A 22,341-nucleotide genomic window follows, 5' to 3' on the forward strand; every position below is an offset into this window, starting at 1 on the left:
TTTAATCAGACTGCTGGGCTCAGGATGGCATCAGCGCTGCTACAGATGCCACCTCTTTATGTGCAGATGCGGGAGAAAGAGAAAAAAATCAGAACGGGAGAGGAAACAACATGGGGGGTGGGTGGCATCGGGGACAGAAGCCACGGGGTGAAGCCAGAGCTGGGGGGAAGCGTGGAGCTGCGTCTTTCTGCTCTTGGGTTGGGCTGGCAGGGTTACCTCTGGTCCTGCAAAGCCCAGGACATGGCAGCTCAGGTCGTAGGGCCCTTTCCTACTGCCTCGCAGGCCCGCTCCTTCTCCGAGCATCAGTACCAAAGGATGGATCCCCCAAATCCATCCAGAGACAGAGTATCCCACTCACTTACTGTTTGATTCATCTATTATGTCTGATTTCCTCACTCGAACTTTATCAGTGTCCAGACCCTTCTTCTCCTAGACGAGAAACAACCTAAGGAGAGTCCTTTAGTGATAACAGAAGACTTATGTTGACTTACTTTCTTCTTCTTATCTTTATCTTCTGTTGACTTCTATCAGTAATTTACTGTAATAGACCAATTTAAAGGTTCGTCTCCCCACACTGAGTCAGACCTCTGGACCGGAGGATTTGTTTGTGTCTGCAGCCAAGGAAGAGGTCCCTTCAGGACACTGACTCGAGAGCTTTGAAGGGGAGGGATGTTAAACAGATTTCCAAGCTTTCATACAATGGATCATTCCCTTCTATATTTACAATTTTCAGCAACATCCTTTGCTGTGCTGCTTGGGTATCCCAAACCGCCTGCCCATGTCTTTGTCATCCCCCATTGTGTCTTCCTCTCCCTTCAGTCTCTCTTTCCACCTCACCCGGGAGCCTGTGCCGCTCACAAGCCTGGCGTTTCATACCTCCCTTCACGTCCCGCATCCCCTGGGCAGCGGTCCCACCGCCCTCCACCCGTCTTCCCGAAGCCTGGCATCCCTCTGCAGTGCCTGCTGTCACTATGGCAACCTCCGCGAGGATGCTCTGCGGGATGAGGATGCTCTGCGGGATGAGGATGCTCTGCGGGATGAGGATGCTCTGCGGGATGAAGATGCTGATCTGCGGGATAAGGATGCGCTGCGGGATGTGGTCACCGCCGCAGCCTTTTGCTTAGGGACAGGCAACTCAGAACTGAAGCGGCCTGGGAAGGGGAGATGGGGGTTAAGATTCTCCTCCTAATGGGAATTTAATTGCTGCTGAAGCCCATCTGGAAATGCATCCGAACAACGGGCTCATCCCCCGGGGCAGCGCCGTTTCCATCATCCTTTCAGAGGGAACAGATAGCGCCCTCAGCAGGGTGAAGGCTGCCTGGGAGGCTGAAGGAGGGGCACAACCAGGCAGGTTTTTAGCTTTTCCTCCTATGTATCACCCAGGAGGCAGAGAGCACCTGTTTAGTGAGGCGGTAAAAGATATACTGTACATTTTTGTTTACCTCAAGCAAAAGGAGGGAGCCTCCACCCAGCCCTCCCTGCCTCCACCCTGACTCTGCTCAGGCCTCCCGAGGGCCAAGCGCTGTGTGACAACTGAGCGTCACGGGGCCGGTAACACCACCCCGGGAAGCCCGGAGCGGGGGCAGGACGGAGCCGGGGCTCCTGAGACGCGGCTAACGGAGAGGGTATGCGGCGGGAAAGGCCGAGCCCCCCGCAGCTGGGCCGCCTGAGGGAAGGCAAAGCGGCCTCAGCCCCGGCCGCTTCCCCTCACCCTGAGGCGAAGTGGGCGCGCCGCGAGGGCTGCCGGGAGTTGTAGTTTCTCCCCGCCCGCCAGCCCCGCCCCTCCGCGGCCGGCGGCGGGAGCTCGGACTACATTTCCCATCACGCATCGCGACGCTCCCCCGCCCCTCCGGTGGGAGAGGGCGAGGCGGGATTGGCTGGGACCGCGGCGGGGGGCGGGGCTTCGGTTGTTGTTGAGCGGCGGCGGCGGGCGGTGCTTGGGCGCGGGCGGGGAGGGGCCGTTGGCGGGGGCGGGCGCGGGCGCGCGTCCCGACCGTTGCCGGCTGCGGCGGCGATCGCCGTTACTCGTCGTTACGAGCGTTGAGCTGAGGTAAATAGCGGCCGCCGCGGCTTGTTCTGGGCTTCCCCCGCCTCTCCCGTCCGTCGGGGCACCGTCCCGCCTCCTCTCGCTCTTCCCCCTCCCTCAGGCGATGCGCGGTGCTGCGGTGGGCGTCGCGAAGTGAAGAAGCGAAGCCGCCGCTGTCGTTGTCCCCCTCGCCTTCCACCCGCGACCCCCGCAGACGACGACATGGGCGAGTGCGGAGCTCCCGGGGACGTCAATTCCAACGTGCTGGTCGCCCGCAGCACCGGCGACGCGCAGCTCGACAAGGCGGTGTGGCAGTGGCTGAGCTGGGACAAGGTGGGTGCATGGCGGGGGGCGGCGGCGGCACCACGCACCCACCCACCCACCCCCCGCTGGGGGCTTCTCCGCCCTCCCGGGGTGGTTCTGTCATCGGTCCCATCGCGTATTCCGTCTCCTTCCCATCCTGCCTGGTGTCCTCCTCCCTCCCCGGGGTCCTCAGCCTTCCCTCGGCAGGGCCCTTTCACCCGGGATCGATGCCCTTTGAAAAATACCTATCTGGATCCAGCCAGATCCCAAAAGGCTGCCGCGACTGAGAAATTCTTAACCTGTGAGAGGGGAAGGGTGAGATATGCGGCCATCCGGGGGCTGTACCTGACGAAGGGATGGTATGATGTCATCCTACCAGCACATGGAGTACGGCACCTGCTTCGTGTTGCTACCGCTTCTTCATTAAGACAGAAACATGCGTCTTGTGAAATCGGGCTGAAGGAAGGATTGTTTAATGGCTTAAAATGCAGTTAGAGTCGGATGGCATCATTTTGTTAGCTTCTGGGATTTAACACCCTCCCCAGGAAAGAAACAGGCTCCAGAGGTCTAAGGTCTGGCATGCTCCTTTCCTTTTTGGCTCCAACAGGGTGTCAAGAGGACTGCAGGCTTGGTTAGTTCTCATTAAACCATCCAAAGCAAATTTGGGGCCATAATAATAATATGGTATTTGAGGTTATTTTGCTTAACTCGTTGTTGAAAGGGTTGCTTTTTTTTTCAGCTGGCTTGTTCAAACATCATGGCCTGTGCTTTAAAAAATATCTTAGAGATGGCAGAGGGTAAACTACCAGTGCACCAGTGGTTTAGGTTCCTGACTGTGGCTTCTTTTTGTTTCTTCTTTTTTTTTTTTTTTCCTTTAATGAGAGTGATTATCAATGTGTTTTATACTGTTTCCTCTTTAGTTTCGTCCTGTCAGGATCAAAGCAGGAGGGCTACGAGTAAAATCTACGTGACAGCCCTTAAATGAGCTTTCTGCTACTTGGAAATATGCTCTCTTCTTTCATTTTTGCAGGAATTAACACTTGCCATCTGCACATTCTGCGCTCAGAGCTGCTGTTGTGAAAGTGTCTGGGAATCGTGGCATGGGGGGGAGGGAAGGAGTGGAAAAGGGAAATAGCGTTCCTGATAATACACTTGATAACCCAGATTGAACTCTAGTAAATTTTTTTTATATAACTTCTGGTTAGTGTATTGAAAGGTGTTTTGTTTTTTTTTTTTTTTTAGAGGGATTAATGTATGTTTATCCTAAAAATGTGTGAAGCAGGAGAACTTACACTTTTTAATGTTAAGGTTACTGGGGAAAAATATTTCAATTAAAACGAGCAATAGTGAAATATTACTGTTTCAATAGCTCCTTCTAAGGCCAAAATTAGCCAATAAAATACAAACTGGAGAGTCAGTTTGATTGTACCTGTTTACCCTTTCTTCTCTAGGTGATAATCATGACCATTCCTACAAGGCTGCTTGAACTTATTACTTGGAGAGATTTCAAAGAGAGTTCTTGTGCATTTTGAAAACTCAAAATCACCTGGAGAAGGAGGCCTGAGTGCTCCTGCAGGAGTGGGGGCTGCAGGGCTGGGGGCACGGGTGGTCCAGAGGCACTTGCAGTTGCTCCGTAGAGGATGTAAGCAAAAGAGGTGAAAGTGTTGTGGGACAGGAGGGCAAGGAGAAACCAGCAGGTACGGCATGAGGAGGGATTATTCGTCCAACGCCCTTGTATTTCACCACAAACCTAGGAAATGAGCTCTCTGTAGGTTTGCTGCTTATCAAACGACAAGGAGCTGCCTGTCTCACCCCTTCCCCACCCCCAGTTTCCTTGGCCGTAGGGACTTTTGCTGCTTCTGATTAAGGAAAAAATCTATGCACTACATTCACAGCTGTATTTAGCTGTGGGGAGCTTTTGTCCTCTAACTTAATTGAAAATTATTTGCTGTAATTAATTCTTAGAGCTGTGCTCTTCATCCTTTTTGACTTGGGTATACGTGCTAACCTTTTCTAAAACTGGAACTGATTATGGGCTGGGGCGTGGGTGGGTGAAGGAAACCTGACCATCTGATGATCTTTCTGCTTTCCTCCTCTTTCACCAGTATCGTGCATCTTCATTAATGCTTCTAGCAACTAGCTTAGAGGAAGCTCAGTAACGAAATCGGCCTCCTTTCCCATTCTCTCTCCTTAATTGCTGTGTGTTTGCTTTTGTCTTTGAGACAGGCTTGGAGGCACAAGGTACCCGCCTTTTGTTCAGTCCTCATTGGTAAATTATGTCAACAATTAGTCATTGTTCTATATTTTCTCCCTCTTTATCCACTCTCTAACTTTCCTATTGTGCTTCCACATCTGCCTTGAGTCTCCGAAAGGAGTCTGGCTCGTCTGGAAAGCTGTGTCAGAGCAGTTGTCTCCAAGAAAACCACTTCTCTTTAGAGAATTTTAGAATCTTAGAATTTTGGACCTTAGTTGTGGTAATTTGATGTGCTTGTAGTGTTTTATGTGCTTGTCTTAGGTGGCTTTATAGCATAAAGCTACACACAGAGTGGCACGAAATGAGCTGAGCGCTTGTTGTACGTGGTGGCAGAGGAGGTTTCAGTGTAAGCCTGAGGGTGAGATAACTGGCTCAGCAGCTGGTGGGAGAGAACAGTATAATTAAGATCCTGATCTACTTAATCAAAAACCTGGTCCCATAGAAAGATTCACAGCTTTACCTACAAGTCAGAGTAGATAACGGGTGCCCTCTTCCTTTCCCTCAGTAAGTCCTCACACTGTAAAAATGACGCATAAGCGCAAGCTGTTTGCTGGTGGTTTATTAATGAGCCCTGTAGGATCGCTGACAAGAATCCTGTTCCTCGGGCATGCTCAGTGCTTTGCCCATCGTCAGGAAAGGTAGGGAGGAGTGTTTGTACACAAACTGTTCCGGGCTGCTGTTGTGGTGGTGGAGTGCACCTGGGAGAAGGGAATGGTTTGTGCTTATTACAAAGGCACTGTTTGAACATCACATGGGGGAAAAACTGCAATTAATTCTCCAGGAGCTGCTTGTGCAGGCCCCTTTCACTGTACTCTCATTTTAGTGTCCTAATTCATGGGCTCGTTGTCAGTGCACAGACATAGCATGGATAGCTTCCTCCTTGCTAACAAGGTGGCTTGGCTGGTTTGGGGGTTGTTTGGGGTTTTTGGGTGTGGGGTTTTTTTTTGTTTTTAATTTTTGTGACTTTTAAGACGCATTTCAAGAGGAAATGGACTTGGTAGTTAGAGACCAATAACCTGCTTCTGCCATTCAACTTTCAATATTTTTTCTTATTAAGACTTTTAAGTGAATTTTTAAGAATAAAAATGGGAAAATAAAGTCTAGGAATTGGCCACAAACGAGAAGAGCAATTCTTCAAAATTACATGTATGCGTTGCAAGCTCTAGCATTAAAACACAGGAGATAAAATTGTGAATTATTCAAGTAGTTGATTCTGGGTGGATTGGGGCACAAACCCCATCCTGGCACAACCGAGACTACCGAGAGCCTGTAAACAACTCGGTGAAATGGGGGAAGCTCTGAAATAACACAAGGACTGTGCTTTAGTGCCTCTTCTAAGACATTCAACTCTCTCAAGTCCATCAGGATAGTCTTGAAGCTTATACTTCATGGCATTACTGTCTGTATTGATAAATAAGCTATATTGCTGTCCGTGTTGTTGTCATGGAGGTGGGAAAGGGTATCGCCGTTCTGTGCTTACAGACTCTAGCTTTCAGATATCAGAAATAAAATTTGAGCATTAAGACTTGCTTTGTAGAATTTGGAACTTCCCTGTGTTAGGTACCTCTGAGTTCATAAACGTAAGTGTTCTGTATGATGTAGGATCTTTTGTGGTTTTTTAACTGCTAGTCTACACATATTTGGGTGGTCTAATGATTTTAAAATGTTCTGAGAAATGGATGGTTTTTATTCTGTGTTGGATGATAATGAGAGAATTGCAGAAAGGAGGTAGTCTCACCCTTCCTCGTGGCTGTGCTTCCCCTCCCTACCTGCTTGAGCTGGCACAATATTCATGCAGTTGGTCAGGGAACGGTTGCGGGGGGTCGGGGGGAAGGGAGGGGATTTGTTATTGATCAGCCTCACTGCAGCTGCGTAAATGTTTTTTCCTGACAGAAGAAAGGGGCCAGCACGTTAGTGGGAGCAGTCTGGGAAGGCGAGAACTGCCTCCTTCAGCAGCAGTGGGCTGTAAAGCATTACTACGATAAGTCTCAGTCCAGTTTATTTAAAAAGACATGCGGAAATGCCTGTAAAAAAGCAGTTATGTAAGGGGTTTTGTTGCTTGTTTTGTATTGGGCCAATATAAAAGAGGTGGCTTGTCTGCTGGCCTGTGCAGCTGGCTCCTGGGGTATGCTTTATATGTATATTTATATATGTGTGCATATCGCATATATATATGCACACATATATATCCATGTTTAAAGATGCATAAATACAGGGAACAAGGACAGCAAGGAACAACCCCAAAAGGTTACCAAAAACCACAAACTGGAAGAACCAGCCAATGGCTTCACAAATCAGACACTTTATTTTGAGGAGCTTTACGGTGGGTGGTGGGGAGGTTGCTCTGTTCACGGCTGGGGGGATTCTCTAGCTGCCGGTATGGCGAAGCGGGGTGGTGGGGAGGTTACTTTTGTCCATGGCTGTGGGGAGTTTGCAGCCGCCTGTAGGCGCATGGTGGGGTATGGAGAAGATGAATAGTGTGGAGATGCCTTTTTCCTTAGCTGTGGGGAGCTTCCAGCTGCCTGTAGGTCAGTGGTGGGGTGTGGAGGTTGTGGGTGGTGCAGAGATCCCGTTGCCCTCAGCTGTGGGGAGCTTCCAGCTGTGTGTCGGTCCATGATGCAGTACAGACTGGGGCTGTGTGTGTTTCCTTATCCTTAGGCCAATGTCCTTGTAGAAGGGTGTAGCGCACTCTGGCTGAGCAGCAGAGGCTCTGGTCTGGTTATGTCTGGCTGCAGCTGTCAAAGAGGGGAGAGTCAACAACCAGAGCAGTTGCCTTCCATCACCTCAGACCTCCCTTCCCTCCCTGCCTCCTGCCAAGGCTGTCCCTCCCATGATGGCCAGGAGACACCCCTCCTAGGCCAACTGTGCCACCCACCCCCCAGTGACAGGAGCTGCCACCACTGTTCTGGCCACTGCATCACTAGTGATGGTGCCAGGAGCTCACGTGGGGCCCAGCCCACAGCTCTCCAGGGTAAAAGGGTGGGGAGCTCCCTCTCCCCATGGCTGTGAGGAGCTTCCAGCTCCCTGCATGACTGTGATGGGATACAGGTGGGACACTTACCTCTGGAGGGAGAGGACAGGAGCGTGCTGTGTCTGGTCCCTTCCCTCTCTGGGTGTCCAGCTGTGATGCAGAGGAGAAGCAACGAAGGAGAACAGCCACCCTGCTCTCCCCTGCCTGGCACTGCCCTCGGTGTGCCTATCTAGGGCTGGCTGCGTCACCAGCTCCCCTGTGACGTGGGCCACCACCAATGTTCTGCCTGCTGTGACATCACCAGGGCTGGTGCATCACTGTGGCATGGACCATTCAAGCAAGAAGAAACAAATATTAATAAAATAATAACAACTGATAATGCTGGGGAGGGAAACTAAGTAGCAATTTAAAGAACAGTAGCTCAGCAAAGGTTAAAATAGAATTAAAAGCAGCAGGTCCTATCTGCTGCCCAGTTTTAAAGACTTGTGCTGCTGGGATTTGTGGGTTTGAAGGCTAAATTCTGGAAGGAAAACACTTGTTAAGTTGACTGGAGGTAATATTTCACACGTTTGAGATTAAAGACACGTCCAGTGCCAAACCCTGCATCCGAGTTGCTGATGGCACTGAGGACATCTCAGTGCGAACCGCAGGACTCGCATCTTTCTCTTCCTGACATGAACCAGAGATTTTGCCAGGGACTGTCCTGTGCTACGCACTTCAGTTAGACACTGGAACAAAATACATAAATTAGCTTCTGTCTCCTTGGTTCACGGCAAAATTATTACAGCGCCTTTAACTGTCAGGACCAGAAGAAATGGGCACAAACTGAAACACGGGAGGCACCCTCTGAACACCAGGAAACACTTTTGTACTGTGAGGGTGACAGAGCGCTGGCACAGGGTGCCCAGGGAGGTGGTGAAGTCTCCGTCCTTGGAGATACTCCGCAGCTGTCTAGACAGGGTCCTGGGCAACTGGCTCTGTGTCCCTGCTGGAGCAGGAGGGTTGGAAAAGCTGACCTCTGAAGGGCCTGTGCTGTGAAACAAAAGTCTACTTGAACGTGTTTGTATAAACTGTACAAAATCTTCCACAAAAATAGAACTAGTGAGATGAATGCCACAGAAAGATGTTCTCTTGTTTACTGGATGCAATCTTAGCACGACCCTCAGGAAGGGCAGAGAACCAGAGAAATCTGTGTGCTGTGAACTCTTTCCAGTTGTTGAACAACGCAGTGAAGTGGCCTGCTTTGCCTGTGACTTCTTCCTGTTTTGTACGCTGAGTCACAGAATTAAATTAAAGGACTTCAAGCTGTACTTGTGTTTGCCGCTCCTCTTGCCATTAGCGTTTGGTCTTGTGTTGTCTGTTTTTCTGAAACGCAACTGTGGGCCTCTAATCAGAGAATTGCTAGTTCGGAGCTTTTTACAATACTTCCTTGCAGATACAGGTTTCCAGGTTTTAGTGTTCCTGAAAAGAGAACATGATGTCCCCGTCCCTCTCGGAGGGGCGTAGCGTGTCAGCGGTGCAGTCTGCGTGTGCTTTCCGCAGTACGGTGTGGCTGTAGTCACGCTTTTTGTGGCCTCAACCTCCAGGGTAGATGGGCACTATTAATGCTACACGCTGCTTGGCTGCGGCCCATCTTGTACAGTCCATGCAGCCTCCCTGCCTCAGGATCTCATCGCTCTTGTCAGTTCAGAGTGCTGCTGGGGTGGCGGTTTTGGTAGCGTGAAGACTTGAGTCCTGTGTACCTGGGTTGTGTGATGTACGGGGGAGATATAGGGCCTTTGGAAACAGTATTGGAGGGCTGGTTTTGGTGCATGGAGCAAAACTGTTCCACGGTTCACTCCAGACAGGAAGAATGGATGTAGGCTGTACCTAAAACATCCTTTCAACCTGGCTTCCTCCACTCTTAAGGGCTCCCTACCAGAAGCAGCCGACTGTTACGGAGGTGTTGTGGCTCATTGAGGGACCAGGATTTGGGAACAAAACAGAACAAGCCGTACGCACAATGTAAATGTAGCCCCAGTGGGTTGGCAGAGACAAGGGAGGATCCGTAGGGAACCTTCTACCTCGCAAGTACAGCACCTACAGCTGTACGTAGAGGCTGTGATTTGCTCTGCCACCACCTTTCCCTCCCGCTGCAGTAACTAGCCTGAGTAACTGCTTGCCTGCAGTTACCCAACTGATTTTTACATAAAAATGTTGGTGCAGTTGCTGACTAGAAAACAAATATTTCTGGCTTAACAAGAGGAAATGAGAACCTCCAATTTCTAAGACAAATTGTAAATGAGAACTTGATGCAAGTGCCAGTGCTGGTCTTTAGTTGTGCGTATGAGGTGAGTAGCTATGCCACGGCCAGTGCTCCGTTTCTCTTCATTAGGAGTTCCTACAAATAGATACTCTGGTGTTTGGATCTTAGGGACTGACCCTAATTTTATTTGAAAAAAAGCTTAAAACAATTGCCAGTTAAAAACCAAAGGCTGGCTGGCAAAGCTTGATGCACTTAATTTGTGGCTGTTGAATTTGCTGAATTCTAAGCAAATTTGAGACCTTTTTTTCCTGTTCTTCCAGGCTACAGATGTGAAGAGTGTCTGCAAAACAAAAACTGATTGCTATGAGAGTTGTAAACTGCCACTTATTTTGACAGGGTATTAGCTTTGAAACCTAACTCTGGCAGTAAGCACACATTATTAGCATGATTGGGAGTGAAAGGACCAGTAAGAAATACTCAGCTAACGCCCTTGTACTTTAATTCTCCAGTTGTTTCAGATTATGTATCCTGATGAGCTACAAAAAAAGTGTAGTTCTGTCTCAGTAGGCAACTGTGCAGTCCATGGAAAACTGAAGATGAAGAAGCTAACACTGAATTCAGCAGAGAATATACTTTTTTTGTTTAATAAAACCTCAAGCCTTTCTTAAACGTGTTGATGTTGCAGAGTCTCAGCTGCTACAGGATATGACCCCACCGTTCTGCCCCACATCTGATTCTGGCAGTAAATTTTTATAAGTAGTTGTTGGAAGTATATCTCGTGTCTCCAGCAGGCTCATCCCCTTCCCTCTTCTTAAAGGCCATTATAACCACTTTAAAATTTAAATCCACAGGACCACTAATATAGGTTATATAAAAGTTCCTGACTGAGAACTGAAGTCAGAAACAACACAGGTAACTTGCAAAAAAACCCCATTTTATGGGAAAGTAGTACTAGCTTTCTAGAGACAGCATGTATATATATTAGTGTAATAACTTTATAGGGGAAAAATAATGCAGAACTTTTTTTTTTTTTTCTGGTGCTCATGTGAGTGCAGAACTATGTTCAGCCTCTTACCCATGCAGCAGCCTGTCTGTCTCTGTCCCAAATGTTTCTTGTTTCCATTTCTTTGTGACAGCGAATCTGAAGTGCTGAAGGGGAGGTTCTGATAGTCTCATTCTCTCTCCTCCCGGCTTGTTAGTAATGCAAAACCCCGCGCTCCGTGAGAATGAGAGGACTCCCTGAAGGTACTTGGTAGAGTCTCCTTGAAATGGGATAGGAAAACATTGCCTGACCTCTGGTTGCTCTTTGCTTCCCAAGTATCAAATGGTGAGCCTCAAAGCTATTTAAAAATTAAGAATGCTTTACAAATTTATGTCTTAAAATGGTAGATTAACATCTCTGAGGGCACTCGCATCCCATTCATAGGTGCTGCCAGATTGGGAAGTAGACGGTTGAGGGCAGAGCTGCTATTCGGGGGAAGTAGACAGGCTGGAGGAATGGACCGGCGAGGACATTAAGTTAAATTCAATGAGGACAGGGTGTGCTTGAGAAAGAGGAACCCCCTGCGGCAGTGCAAGCTGGGGCTCCGCTCTGCTGAAAAGGCCCTGGGAGGCTCTGCAGGCAGCATGCTGAGCAGGAGCCAGCGGCCTCCCCAGCAGCAGAGGAGGTCGACAGCATCCTGGGCCGTTGTGGGGAAGGAATTACATCCCTTTACTCAGCACTTGTTAGCCTGCATCTAGATACTCTGTCTGGTTTTGGGGCTCCCTAGTTCAAGATGAGTATTGACAAACTGGTGCAAGTTCAGCAGAGGGGCTCTGAGATGGTTGGAGGCTGGAGCACTCGCCCTGTGAGCTGAGACTGAGGGAGCTGGGGCTGTTTCTCCTACTTACCCTTTCCCTGCTGGACCCCTCTTTAGCCCAGTCACCAGCCAGGGGCACCTCTTTCCTTCCCTGTCCCTTTTCTGGCCCCAGCGCTGTACGTTCAGGTCGCACGGGCCTCTCCTTCCAGGGCCCTCCTGGCCGCTGTCACCTTATCTGCCGCCTCCTTGCATGCTGCTGGCAGTGGCCAGGACCCCTTCCCCGCTCGGAGCAGGAGGAACAGCATCTGTTGCTTCTTGATTGCTGCCTTGTCCTGCCTCCTGACCTAGATATATTTTTTTATATATACATATGTGTGTGTGTGCGTGCAGCTGCAAGGGGTGGGGCCTTACGGTGTGGTGGCTGCTTGTCAGCTGCATGAAAGCTGTTTTGCTGGCAGCAGAGGTCCCCCCATCCCTGTGTGCTCAGAGGATGTGGGTCTGCGGGTGGGTCTCACCCCCGTCCCCAATGCTGCCCTCTTCGCTGCCCTCTTCGCTGCCCTCTTCGCTGCCCTCTTCGCTGCCCTCTTCGCCTTTGGGAGGTTGGTCCCTGTGCGCTTGAAGGACCCTACTCTCTGCCAGATGCTTCTTCCACCACTAAATAATCCTCTGAAAGCCAGTAGCAACGTGGGGCAGCCTTGAAGGGTCCGTCGCTCCCTTCTTTGGGGAGAGTCAGTGCTGCTGCTGCCAGGCATCCTGCCCGGTGCTGAGCTTAGGCCCATGCACATGCATTCCTACCGCAGCAGGCAGACCCCACCAACACCATGATACTGAAATGGACTCGGCTTCTTCTTTTCCCCCCTTCCCTAACCACTTCCTCATGTGGGATACCAACCTCAGCCTAGTTACTGGGATATTCCCTGCTCAGCATCACAGGGCAATGAGGGAGAAACCAGTACCTACCAGTCAGCCCCGAACCCCTTGGGGTATCCCTGCCAGATGAGTCACCAGCACTTCTGGAGCGGCTGGGGGACCCTAGGAAAGGCCAGGAGTTGTGCTGGTGGGGTAAGGCTGCAGGCACTGAGCTCACCACAGCACCTTTGCCCTCGTCTCCCACCCTCTGTGCCTCCAACAGGGATAATGCGCTTGCCGGGGGTCCCTGCCCCGGCCTGCGTTCCCTCAGCCGCTCCTCTGTCCCTGCGTGCTGCAGCTGCTCTTCCAGAAAGCCTTGTTGGCCAGCGGCACAGAGATTTGGCATGCTTGGTGGATACTGAAAGAAGTGCTGTTTTCATATCATTGACGTGCTTGACTTTAGAAGAAGCGCTAAATTCTGTGGGCTCTTCAAATCATTAAATCCATGAGAAGAATTTGAATTGCTTTGTTAGAGCCATTGGGGACGCAAGGATATCTTAGAGCATTGCTTTTACTAAGGAATGACTATTTTTGTATGAAACGGCCTAGTTTATTTCTGCTTAAGACAGGAAGCTCTAGGCAGTCTTGTGTTGTGTGTGGGGTTTTTTTTAAGGATATTAAAAATAATGTCCAAACACTGTAGTTAATAATCTCTAAGGAACTTCTCTTTCGCTTACGCTAGGCTTCTGCGTTGTGATTAACGGAGCTTACTGACATACTAATCCAGGCAACGGTGAAGAGCGGGCACTTCAGTTGCCCGACTTTGTGTTTCTAAGCTAATTGAGTTTGGTGCTGACTTCGTGCTGCTGCCTTGCTTGGCTTCAGAAGCTTGAGAAATTCTTTTCTAAGTAGTCATCTGTGATAGTTATTTAGGAATACATCAATGAACTACTTAAAGCTGCTAGTAAGCCTCTCATATCAGCGTCACGTAATTGCCTCCATGGGTGGGATTGATGATATTTCCTTGGAATTTAGAAATATGATGGGATGCTGCATAGCTTGACTAATCTGATAAACCCTCCTAGTGCCTCTTGCTTCGCATGACAGGAAGGTTCGTGTTGACGGAGAGAGTGACTGTGCAGTGATACTAAGGGCTTCAGAAAATATGCTTTGCATAAAGGCATACTAGGCTTGCTTCTTCGTAATCCCAGTCTCTAATATGAACATCTGTTGTGTGTTTTAACATTACAGCTATTCCGCTTTGGAAAATGAACTTTCATAAGGGCTACTGAGAAACTTTCAGATGCGTTACTTTATTTCATAACTATAAAGCAAAACAGCAAAAAACCTATTTTTTGAGAGTTTGCAATAGGGCTAAACGTCAGCAGTGGAATCTGTCATTATCTTTTAGCCCCACCCAACTGCAGTGCCTTTTGAAATTCTCAGTTTGGTATGGTAAATGGTGTTCATACCCAAGCAGTGTGGTGCCAGAAGCTAAACTGGTCCGTAGGCTTTGAAGCTCCAACTCGGAGAAAAACTGGAAAGCAGGGAACTATGAAAATTGGTAAGGATTGTGCTGCGGATGGCTGTGGTAACAGCTGTCTTGAGATCAGTCTTCTAATGCTACTGAATGCATAACCCAGAGCGTGAGACACATCATTACCACATCTGAATTTATACCAAGTCTTGTAAAATTCCTTATTTCTGTTGCCCAGGAGTTTCAGGTCATCTGTGGAAAGCTTTGACATTTTCTTCTTTAGCTCGTAACTTTTTTTTTCCTCCTTTCTTCTTTTCTGATTGCAGGAAATTTTAGCTAACTGAGTGTGACCTGAGCAAATTAAAATGTTATTTGGATGCTATTTTGGCTGACTCATTTTTGTTCCCTTGGAAAATAAATAAGGTAGCTTCAATCAAAAATGCATGTTAATCTATTTGTAAAATAAATGTTTACGCTGTTGCTTCAGGAAAATCTTGCCTCAGTTTTGCAAAATTCCAGACCACAAACTGTGTAATGTACTACACATCATTCTTTTCTTGCAGGCGAGCAATACAGCGTATCCTAAACAGCTATTAAAGATGCTGTGTAATTTAATAACCTTATTTTAAAGCAAAAATGTATTGAATTATGATAGTGTGAGATGAGGTTTTCATGTACTCTTGCCTCAGACTCTTTTCAGATTAGTCATTTGTTTTCTGGTTGACGGCCTATGAACAGCTCAAAGAGAAGCTTTCACTTCTGGGATTTAATATTTACTGTGCCCCATTGTTTTTGCTTTATTTTTGAGGCCTGTTTTTAGCTGTGTTGTGAGTAATGGCTCGCTTTAGTTGCAGAGCCATCTGAAAGCCTGAACAATAATGGCTTCCCTTTTTATTTTAAGGCACAAAGAAGTGAAAATTCCCACATCTCATCCTGCTAGCGTTCAAGATCTTTTGTCAAGCGGTGGAAATAGTTTCAGCTTTTGAACAAGTTTTATTGAATATTTTTTGAATGAAATATTGAACGGAGGTTCGTGCAGCTCGTATCATGGTGCTTTTCCCAGCATTTTTCAAGCCCTCCTGAAGAGCCGCCCTCTGTGCAGAGCCCGTTCCCCCAGGCTGCAGCGGCTGCCTTGTGGCAGCGCGGGAGCTGAAGCTGGCTGACCTCTGTTTTAAATGTCAGGGGTGCTTCACCCTTGCCTTTCAGATTCCATTTGCCTTTTTTAACCGTTCCTTACGACCCTGCTTGAAGCAACACCGTTTGAGAGAAGCACTCGTGCAGCCTGAGCTGAACTATTATACAGCTGGAGTCATTGTTTTTTACAGCTGTATCTCAGTTGCCTTCTACACAGTCTGTGGTGTTGGCAAGCCTGGCTGGGTTGCGCTGTGTTTATTATAGCTGTCCAAACTGGCTGTCAGTAGGCAGGCTGAGTTTCTTGATGACCAAATGAATTTATAAAGCCTTCAAAATCCCTATGTTATAAAATATGGGTGTTTACACATCCGCTTCTTTCAAAACAGCATCCTAGGGGTGAATCGCTCCCTGTTAGCACATGTTGTGAAAGGACAGACATGGATATTCTTCTGTCATTGTTTTTCCTTGTCAAACTGGACTCGCCTTCTCTCCCTTCCCCCCCAGGTCTCCCCAGGCATGCTCAGGATAGCGTGGTTGGTATTGCCATGACTATCTAAATCTAATCATCATAGGGAATTAATATTAAATTTTCCCTATTTTGTCGCATTGTTTTCTATCCTCAATATTAGTTGAGGGTGCAGAATAACTACGAAGAACAAATTGTGTGTACGTGTGTTTTGTGCACTTGGAAGTTCATAGCTTTGACAGTAATGCAGGTTTGGGAAAATACTGAACGAACAGAGGGAGACTTCAATATCAGTGTCTTTTACCCATCCTGCTACGTAACATACTGTGCGCTGCGTAGGATTGACTTTAAAACGTTCATAGGATTGTAGCATTTCCTACCTTAAGGTAAATGCTCGAATTAAGCCGTTCAGAGATGTGTATAATCACTCCCTCAGCTGAACAAGGAATGGTAGTAAATGTATTCTGTATACATGGAAATGACAAACACACACATTCTTTTGTAAATGCAATGACTGTTTAAAATGGAGTGGCTTTCACATCAGAAGGATTGCTCCCTACTGTTCTGTTTAGCCAAACTTTGTCCTTGTCAGGTGGCCGTTCATTTTAGTCATGGGTTTTAGATGATAAAGGCGTAGGATGACAACATTTTTAAAAAACGTTCTATCCTGACTTGTCTGGTGTTTGTATCCCTTTTGTTGGCACAAGGAGCCCTCCTGTGCAGATGAGGAACTCCCTACGTGGAAAATACGTAGATCGCCCTTGCACCTTTGTCCAGATTCCTGCCGTGATTGCGCTGTCCTTGTGCCTTCTTCCGGGCATCTGCTGACAGTTGCTGTCAGGGTGCTGGACTCACCCTTTGGTCTGGCCTGGTACGGCCTCTTCCAGGTCACGGCAGAGGAGCCGACGAGCCAGTCCCCGCTGCGATACCCACTGTACAAACATCGGCACGTAACCGCAGGGGGCTTTCAGTCGCAATGAGCTGTGCAAGTGGAGGGGAAGCGGTGTAACCGCCAGCTAACAATGATACCAGAAGGGGAGAATGGCTCTGGCTCTTCCATATGAACCAGAAGACTCTTAATATATTGATATACATCAAATTAACTGATTGACATAATATTTTGCTTTTCAGTGTTTCCTCTGAGTAGGTTAGTGGGTGTATATTTTGCTGTTTGGGGGGCAAATCATAAAGCAACTGTAATCTTTGTGTTCTCTAACACCCACAATAAAGTTATGTTTCAGTGACATGAGGACTGCTTTTGGGAGCAGAGGTTTCTTGCTTCAGAAAGATGCTAACTCTTAAAGATACATCCAGTGACTTCTGTGGAGAATTCTTTGTTCAGTATCACATACCGTGTGTAAAATGCATTCTTTCTGAACTTTTAAGTAATTGTGGAACTTTGTTTTGAATTCTCTGGGTTTTACCGACAAGATGCTTGAGACCCTCCTAAGTAGAGTTAAAAACTGAAGGTTGGAGAGCAGTAAAAGTGTCTGTTAAAATGATGCATGTGATACCTTCAGGAGTAGGAGCTGTTTTTTTTCAACCCATTCATATCAAGTGCAGATACTGAGCAGGGAAAGTGTCAAAAATGGCTGGGATTCTCTGACAGAGAGAAATATCCATCTTTATGTGAGAGTGTGTGGTAAATAGGGCCTTTCACTCTCTTGTACCCACCTCGCTAACGATTAACGTAACTCGAAAAGACAAGCTTTATTTTTGGTTTTACAATGTCAGCTTTATTTTACTGTGCCTGTTTACAGCCCTTTCCTGCGGGCGGGGAGGAAGGAAGCACTGCTTTGAAGGTCGGATTTTTGTCTGTCTTCCAGCAGCACAGCTCGAGAATTAACTTGTGTTACCTGCCTTGGAAAAACCTCTTTTGAAGTCTGTGTTCCTCACTTACAGGCTTCATGTAGCTGGAAAGTGTGTTAATGACTAGGCAAACACATCAGTGTGTCAATGGCAGCAAGAGCTCTATAATCTTTTATAAATAAGGATGATAGAGAAAAGAGAATATGATGGAAGTGAGAGTTACAATGAAGTTTGTGCAGACAGGCATTTTACAGGATAGGAAGAACTTGTTGCACTGCAGAACTAGGAATTCTTTAAAAACATTAAGTATATAGCAGATCCTGATTTCAAGAACTAAAGGAAGACCTTAATCTTCTTTTGCAGAACCAAAAAACAAAAGAACAGATTGAAAGCTTGTTACAGAATGGAAAGCATAAAGAGTTACGGGATCGTCTCTGCTGCAGGCTGACCTTTGGGACTGCCGGGCTGCGCTCTGCTATGGGAGCAGGCTTTTGCTACATTAATGATCTTACAGTGATCCAGTCAACACAGGTAAGCTGCATCATTGCAGAGGAGATAACTGAATGGTTTCACAGTAAACGCTTGGGTCTTCTAGTGTACCGCTGAAATACAAGCTGAGGGTGAAACACAACAGCCATTCAACAGTCGAGTGATAGCACGCAACGTTTAGCGCTGGAAGAAAATAAAGAACAGGTTCAATTGGACATCCTAGGAGGCAGAATATAATCACTGTCGCTGGAATTTGGCCAGTAGTTAAAGTCTGTTATACTGCTCTGAAGTTGGAAAGCATTAGCTGTCATAAGAACTTTTAGTATTTGTCAAAAACTATACAAAAAATAAGAAAACCCAAAAAGCAAAGCCACCCCCAAAGAAGCCTTTACTTTCACTTTTAGCCAAAGTTGTGAAGAACTGTACAAAAATAGCAGGTTTTACTGAGAAAATGAACAGGAAGTCAGATGAAAAAGCAAATGTAGACTGACTGTGAAGAACATCTGCATTGTAAATTAACTTCTGGGGAATCCTTCCAGTAACACTGGTTGTGTTACCAACAACTGGATTGGATAGTTGTAGAAAATACTGTGGTTAAGCGCGCTGGCGTTACTGGAGCTCCGTAGCTCTTGGTACTCTTTAAAGTAGAGATACAAGAAAGTCGTTTGAGATACGAACTTAAACTCTCAAACTGCAAATCTTACGTTACATACTGTATCAGAGAGGTCGATGATTCATGGTTTATCTATGATTTAATATTTGTGTATTTGGGTTAGAGATATCATTATAGAAGTATTTACTAAGAAAACATTGTAAACAGATGTGGATCTTTTCTAGGACTAGTTCTTTGAATTTTGGAGTAGAGTATTTTGTGGTGGACTTCTTGATTTGGATACAGACAGGGCGATCTTGGAACTTAGACGTAGCTTTTGACTGCCATTTTGATAGTTGTATATTAGCGTTACTGGAAAGGGTCTGGTGGGAGGGGTGTGCATGTGGGGTAAGGTTTTGGCCAGGGAGGCTTTAGTCCTAACTGCCTGCTCCTCTGCCAGAGACGAGGCTCCGCTTGGTGGCGGCGCTGGATGTACCTTTAGGAGGGCACAAAAGCTGGTACGTGGAGTTGAGGCGCTGGGTAGAGGCTGCCACGGAGTGGTGAATGATACCAGTGCTGTGGTGGAGAAGACTCGTGGCAGAGACTCCTCACTTCTGATGCATCTTTCCCTTGAACCGTGTTTTAGGTTCTTTTGACTAGCTGTTTAAGTTGATTAACAACCAGAAACACAACTTTCTGGACTTGTTTCTTCAATATCTTTTACCCTCCTTTTTTCCTCTGTTGATTTTGCTCTTGCCTGCCAGAAGAGGGATGGAAAATGATCAGACTCTTCTGTTGCCCTCCAAGCAATGTTAATGAGTTGTATGTGTGTTGATTGTTCAAATAAATCAACCTGTTGATTAATATAAGGCCTAATCATCTCTGCTTTTCTTTGAAGCACTGTTTTGTTCAAGGGCAGATGATGTATTCTTTCTCAAAGAACTTGGTCCCCTGTTGTCTCGTTTCTTTCCCCACCTTTTTGACAAACACCTTGGGAAGGAACAGTTGGTGTCAGTTTAGTTTGATCAAAAGTGCTCCATGCTCCTTTTCTATATTGCTGTCTCATAGTGGATTTGTTCTTCAATTTGCTTGTTGTACAGTACCAGGGTGCTTTTCAGCTGGTGTGTTCCTCTGTCAATTTTTCCCCCAAACAAGTAGATTAAATAACTAATCTTCACAACTGAACTTCATATGAAATTAATTCAGAGTACATTTGAAATTGATCTGATATTATCCAGAATTTGAGCACTTGAAAGAAGAGTCTGAATTTGAACATTGATTTATCTAGGTTGTAGTCCTGTTAAACTATCATTCCCGACTTCAGTAGTCGTTCTTGCACATACTTTGGATTCTTAATCTGCAAAATATAGCTTTCACCCCAGTGAAGGTAGTGGGAGGCAAGGAAAGAGAAGTGTTGAATCCTTTTGAAATTGAATAGCATGAGTCAGAAAATGGATGTTCCGTATTTCCTTTCCTTATGAACATACACAAATGAGTTTGGACTGTGCATATTAAATATACTTAAACATCTTATCTGCTCCCACCTTTAGTCTTGACTATTGAAAAATATAATTGAACTGGTTTATTTGTAGCCATTCTACTTGGAACATCGATAAAAAGTTTTTGTTATGACAGACCTACTGAATCTTACCTACTTTGTCAAGTGCTCTTTTGTAAGTGGAGCTTCAGCCATATGATAAAAGGTGTTTTGTTAGATGATTTGCAAAGGGTTGATTAAAAATCTCTCATTTAATACCGTGTAGGTAAACATTTTAAAATAGTCGTCTCTTTGCAGGTTCATGCTCTGATACAAGTCCCTCAGACGTGGCTGAAATAATTTGTTTTCTGTTGGCTCAGGGTGAAGTGGTGTGCTTAAAACTTGGAGGAGCTGGGACTTTATTAAGCTGTTTGACATACTGCTAATGCCTGGCTGGTACAACTGGAACCCAGACTTTTGTGGTGCAACCAAATTCCAATGGCTGTTTATACAGGCTTTGAAAAGAAGTAACACGTTGGAGCTCACGGGCAGCGTTTGAAACCCAGCCTTATATCTGACCACTTTTTCTCTTCAGTTTCGTCTTGGGTGTAACAGAAAGTTTTCTGTGGGTTTCTAACCTCTAAACTGGACACACCTTAGAATGATGCTTGCTTTAATTCTAGCCTTACTGGTCTGAGTATGCCAAACTCATCTGCTACAAATACTGTCGTGGTACGAACAAAACTTACTGATGTGGTACAGGTGGTCTGCGCTGATGCGGTGGGAATGAGCTGAAGCGATTAAGAAAAACAACAGTTTAAAAACTAGTAGCTTGTTGCCAGTGATGGAATTGCTAAGAGTAGCGAAGTTGCCTTAAACAAGTCTGCTTTTCTTTGAAGCAGAGTAAACATCTTGATAATGCAGAGGAAGTTAATAATAGTCGCTCTCCTTTTTGGCCTTCGGAGTTGCTCACGCTCCCAGCGCCTGAACGTTGCATGCTGCCTTTGTGTTTCCAGTCTCGTGAAAGCGTGACTGTGCTTGGATCGGCTGACTGATACGCATTCTTGGCAGAAAGTGAAAAGTTTCATTTTGGTCAGCAGGGAATGTGTTTGCAAGTTCAGTTCCATGGGCATTACCGGTTTCTGAAAGTAACAAACTGGGTTGTATTCATTCCTCCCTCTGTAGAGCTTCTATTTTTAGTTGTTTATTAAAGCCACGTATCAAGTTAGAAAAAGCAATCCCTGGGAAGCAGATGAAAACTTGTTTCTGAAGTAAACTGTATTAGATTTAATCTCTTTGCTTGAGTACGCTTGTTTTGGAAGCTAAGGACATTAACAGTTTTGCTGAACCTAATCTGAAAATGGGCAACCCTGTCTCTCTCTTTGTCCTTACCTGCTACAGGAATAAATGGCCATTCAAAAAAAGTAGACTTCAGTGTAATTAAAATACTTCCTTCAATTAAAATAAGCCTTAGTTAAGTCGCATGCTTAAGCGCATGCTGTGTTCTTCGTTTGCGTGATTACATTGAGATCATGAAAAGTTGGATCCAGACAGGTACAGAATATCCAGACGTTGCTTTTGACTCGTCTGAAGATCGTAGGTCCGTAACCCGTGCGTAAAGCCTAGATTTTCCTGCTCTGTCCTGCTGAAGCAAGTGCTTTTACTGAGGGGTAAGTGACCCATCACTGGCCTCCACCATGACAAAACCAGTCCTCTTTGCATCATTGCTGCGAGTTTCCTGTTGCTATATAAGCAAAGCTAAAGATAATAGTTGAAAGATTTAAATACTGGACTTCATAAAGCTGTTACTATCTCTCTTGATTACATCAACCAAAAATCTTTCCACCCCATTCTTGATACCATCACGTGCAAGAGGATTATTTAAAACGTGGCTGTAGAAGCAGACTAGATCTGCCCGTGAATTTTATATAGGGAAATCACCTGAGCTGTGCAGAGGTGTAAATATTTGTAATGCTTCAGTGCACCTAAAGAGAATTTTGTTTTAGGTCCACTGAGGCGGTTGCACATTTGTACGCTGACACTTGCTAATAAGTTATGAATTATCACCAAGTATGTAATGGCAAGATATTGACGTGGATATCTTCAATTAGCTTTAATAAAGGTATTTGGATAGTAAACAAGTCCACTAGGGCTGGACTAATTTCAGCTGTTGGATCTTTGGCTAAGCTTCAAGTATTTTGTTCTTGTATAGCATATCGCATTGTGTCTTAATTTTAATCAAAACTTATCCGTGGCAGAAAGTAAAGACAGAAAGTAAAGACATTGCTATTTTTACTCATATGAAATCTTTGATCCTTGTCGAACAGCGAAGCTGGTTCAAGAGTGTGTCCTAGGAAAAATCTCGCCTCACCCTTGAGGAGAGCGTTATTTAGATTGTAGCGGCACCCCACCCATAGCTGCCAAAATGCTCAGGCAGAAATAGCTGGCAC

General features: G+C 46.2%; 1 protein-coding gene across 2 annotated transcripts in view; it reads left to right on the forward strand.

Moving 5' to 3' along the window:
• Positions 1 to 1,906: 1,906 nt before the first annotated feature.
• Positions 1,907 to 22,341, forward strand: part of PGM2L1 (phosphoglucomutase 2 like 1) — a 42,510-nt gene continuing 22,075 nt past the window's right edge. Inside the window, exons 1-3 of one of the 2 annotated variants that reach the window (XM_087756747.1) lie at positions 1,907 to 2,050; positions 2,148 to 2,359; positions 17,697 to 17,864. In XM_087756747.1, the coding sequence (XP_087612873.1) occupies positions 2,249 to 2,359; positions 17,697 to 17,864 (279 nt within the window). In that variant the 5' untranslated portion in view covers positions 1,907 to 2,050; positions 2,148 to 2,248. The remainder of the gene's footprint in view (positions 2,051 to 2,147; positions 2,360 to 17,696; positions 17,865 to 22,341) is intronic. The other variant, XM_087756748.1, reaches the window with a different exon arrangement.

The sequence above is a fragment of the Nipponia nippon genome, unplaced genomic scaffold, assembly GCF_047370975.1.
Source record: "Nipponia nippon isolate SJK-2023a ecotype South Korea unplaced genomic scaffold, ASM4737097v1 scaffold_2, whole genome shotgun sequence".
Lineage (NCBI taxonomy): Eukaryota > Metazoa > Chordata > Aves > Pelecaniformes > Threskiornithidae > Nipponia > Nipponia nippon.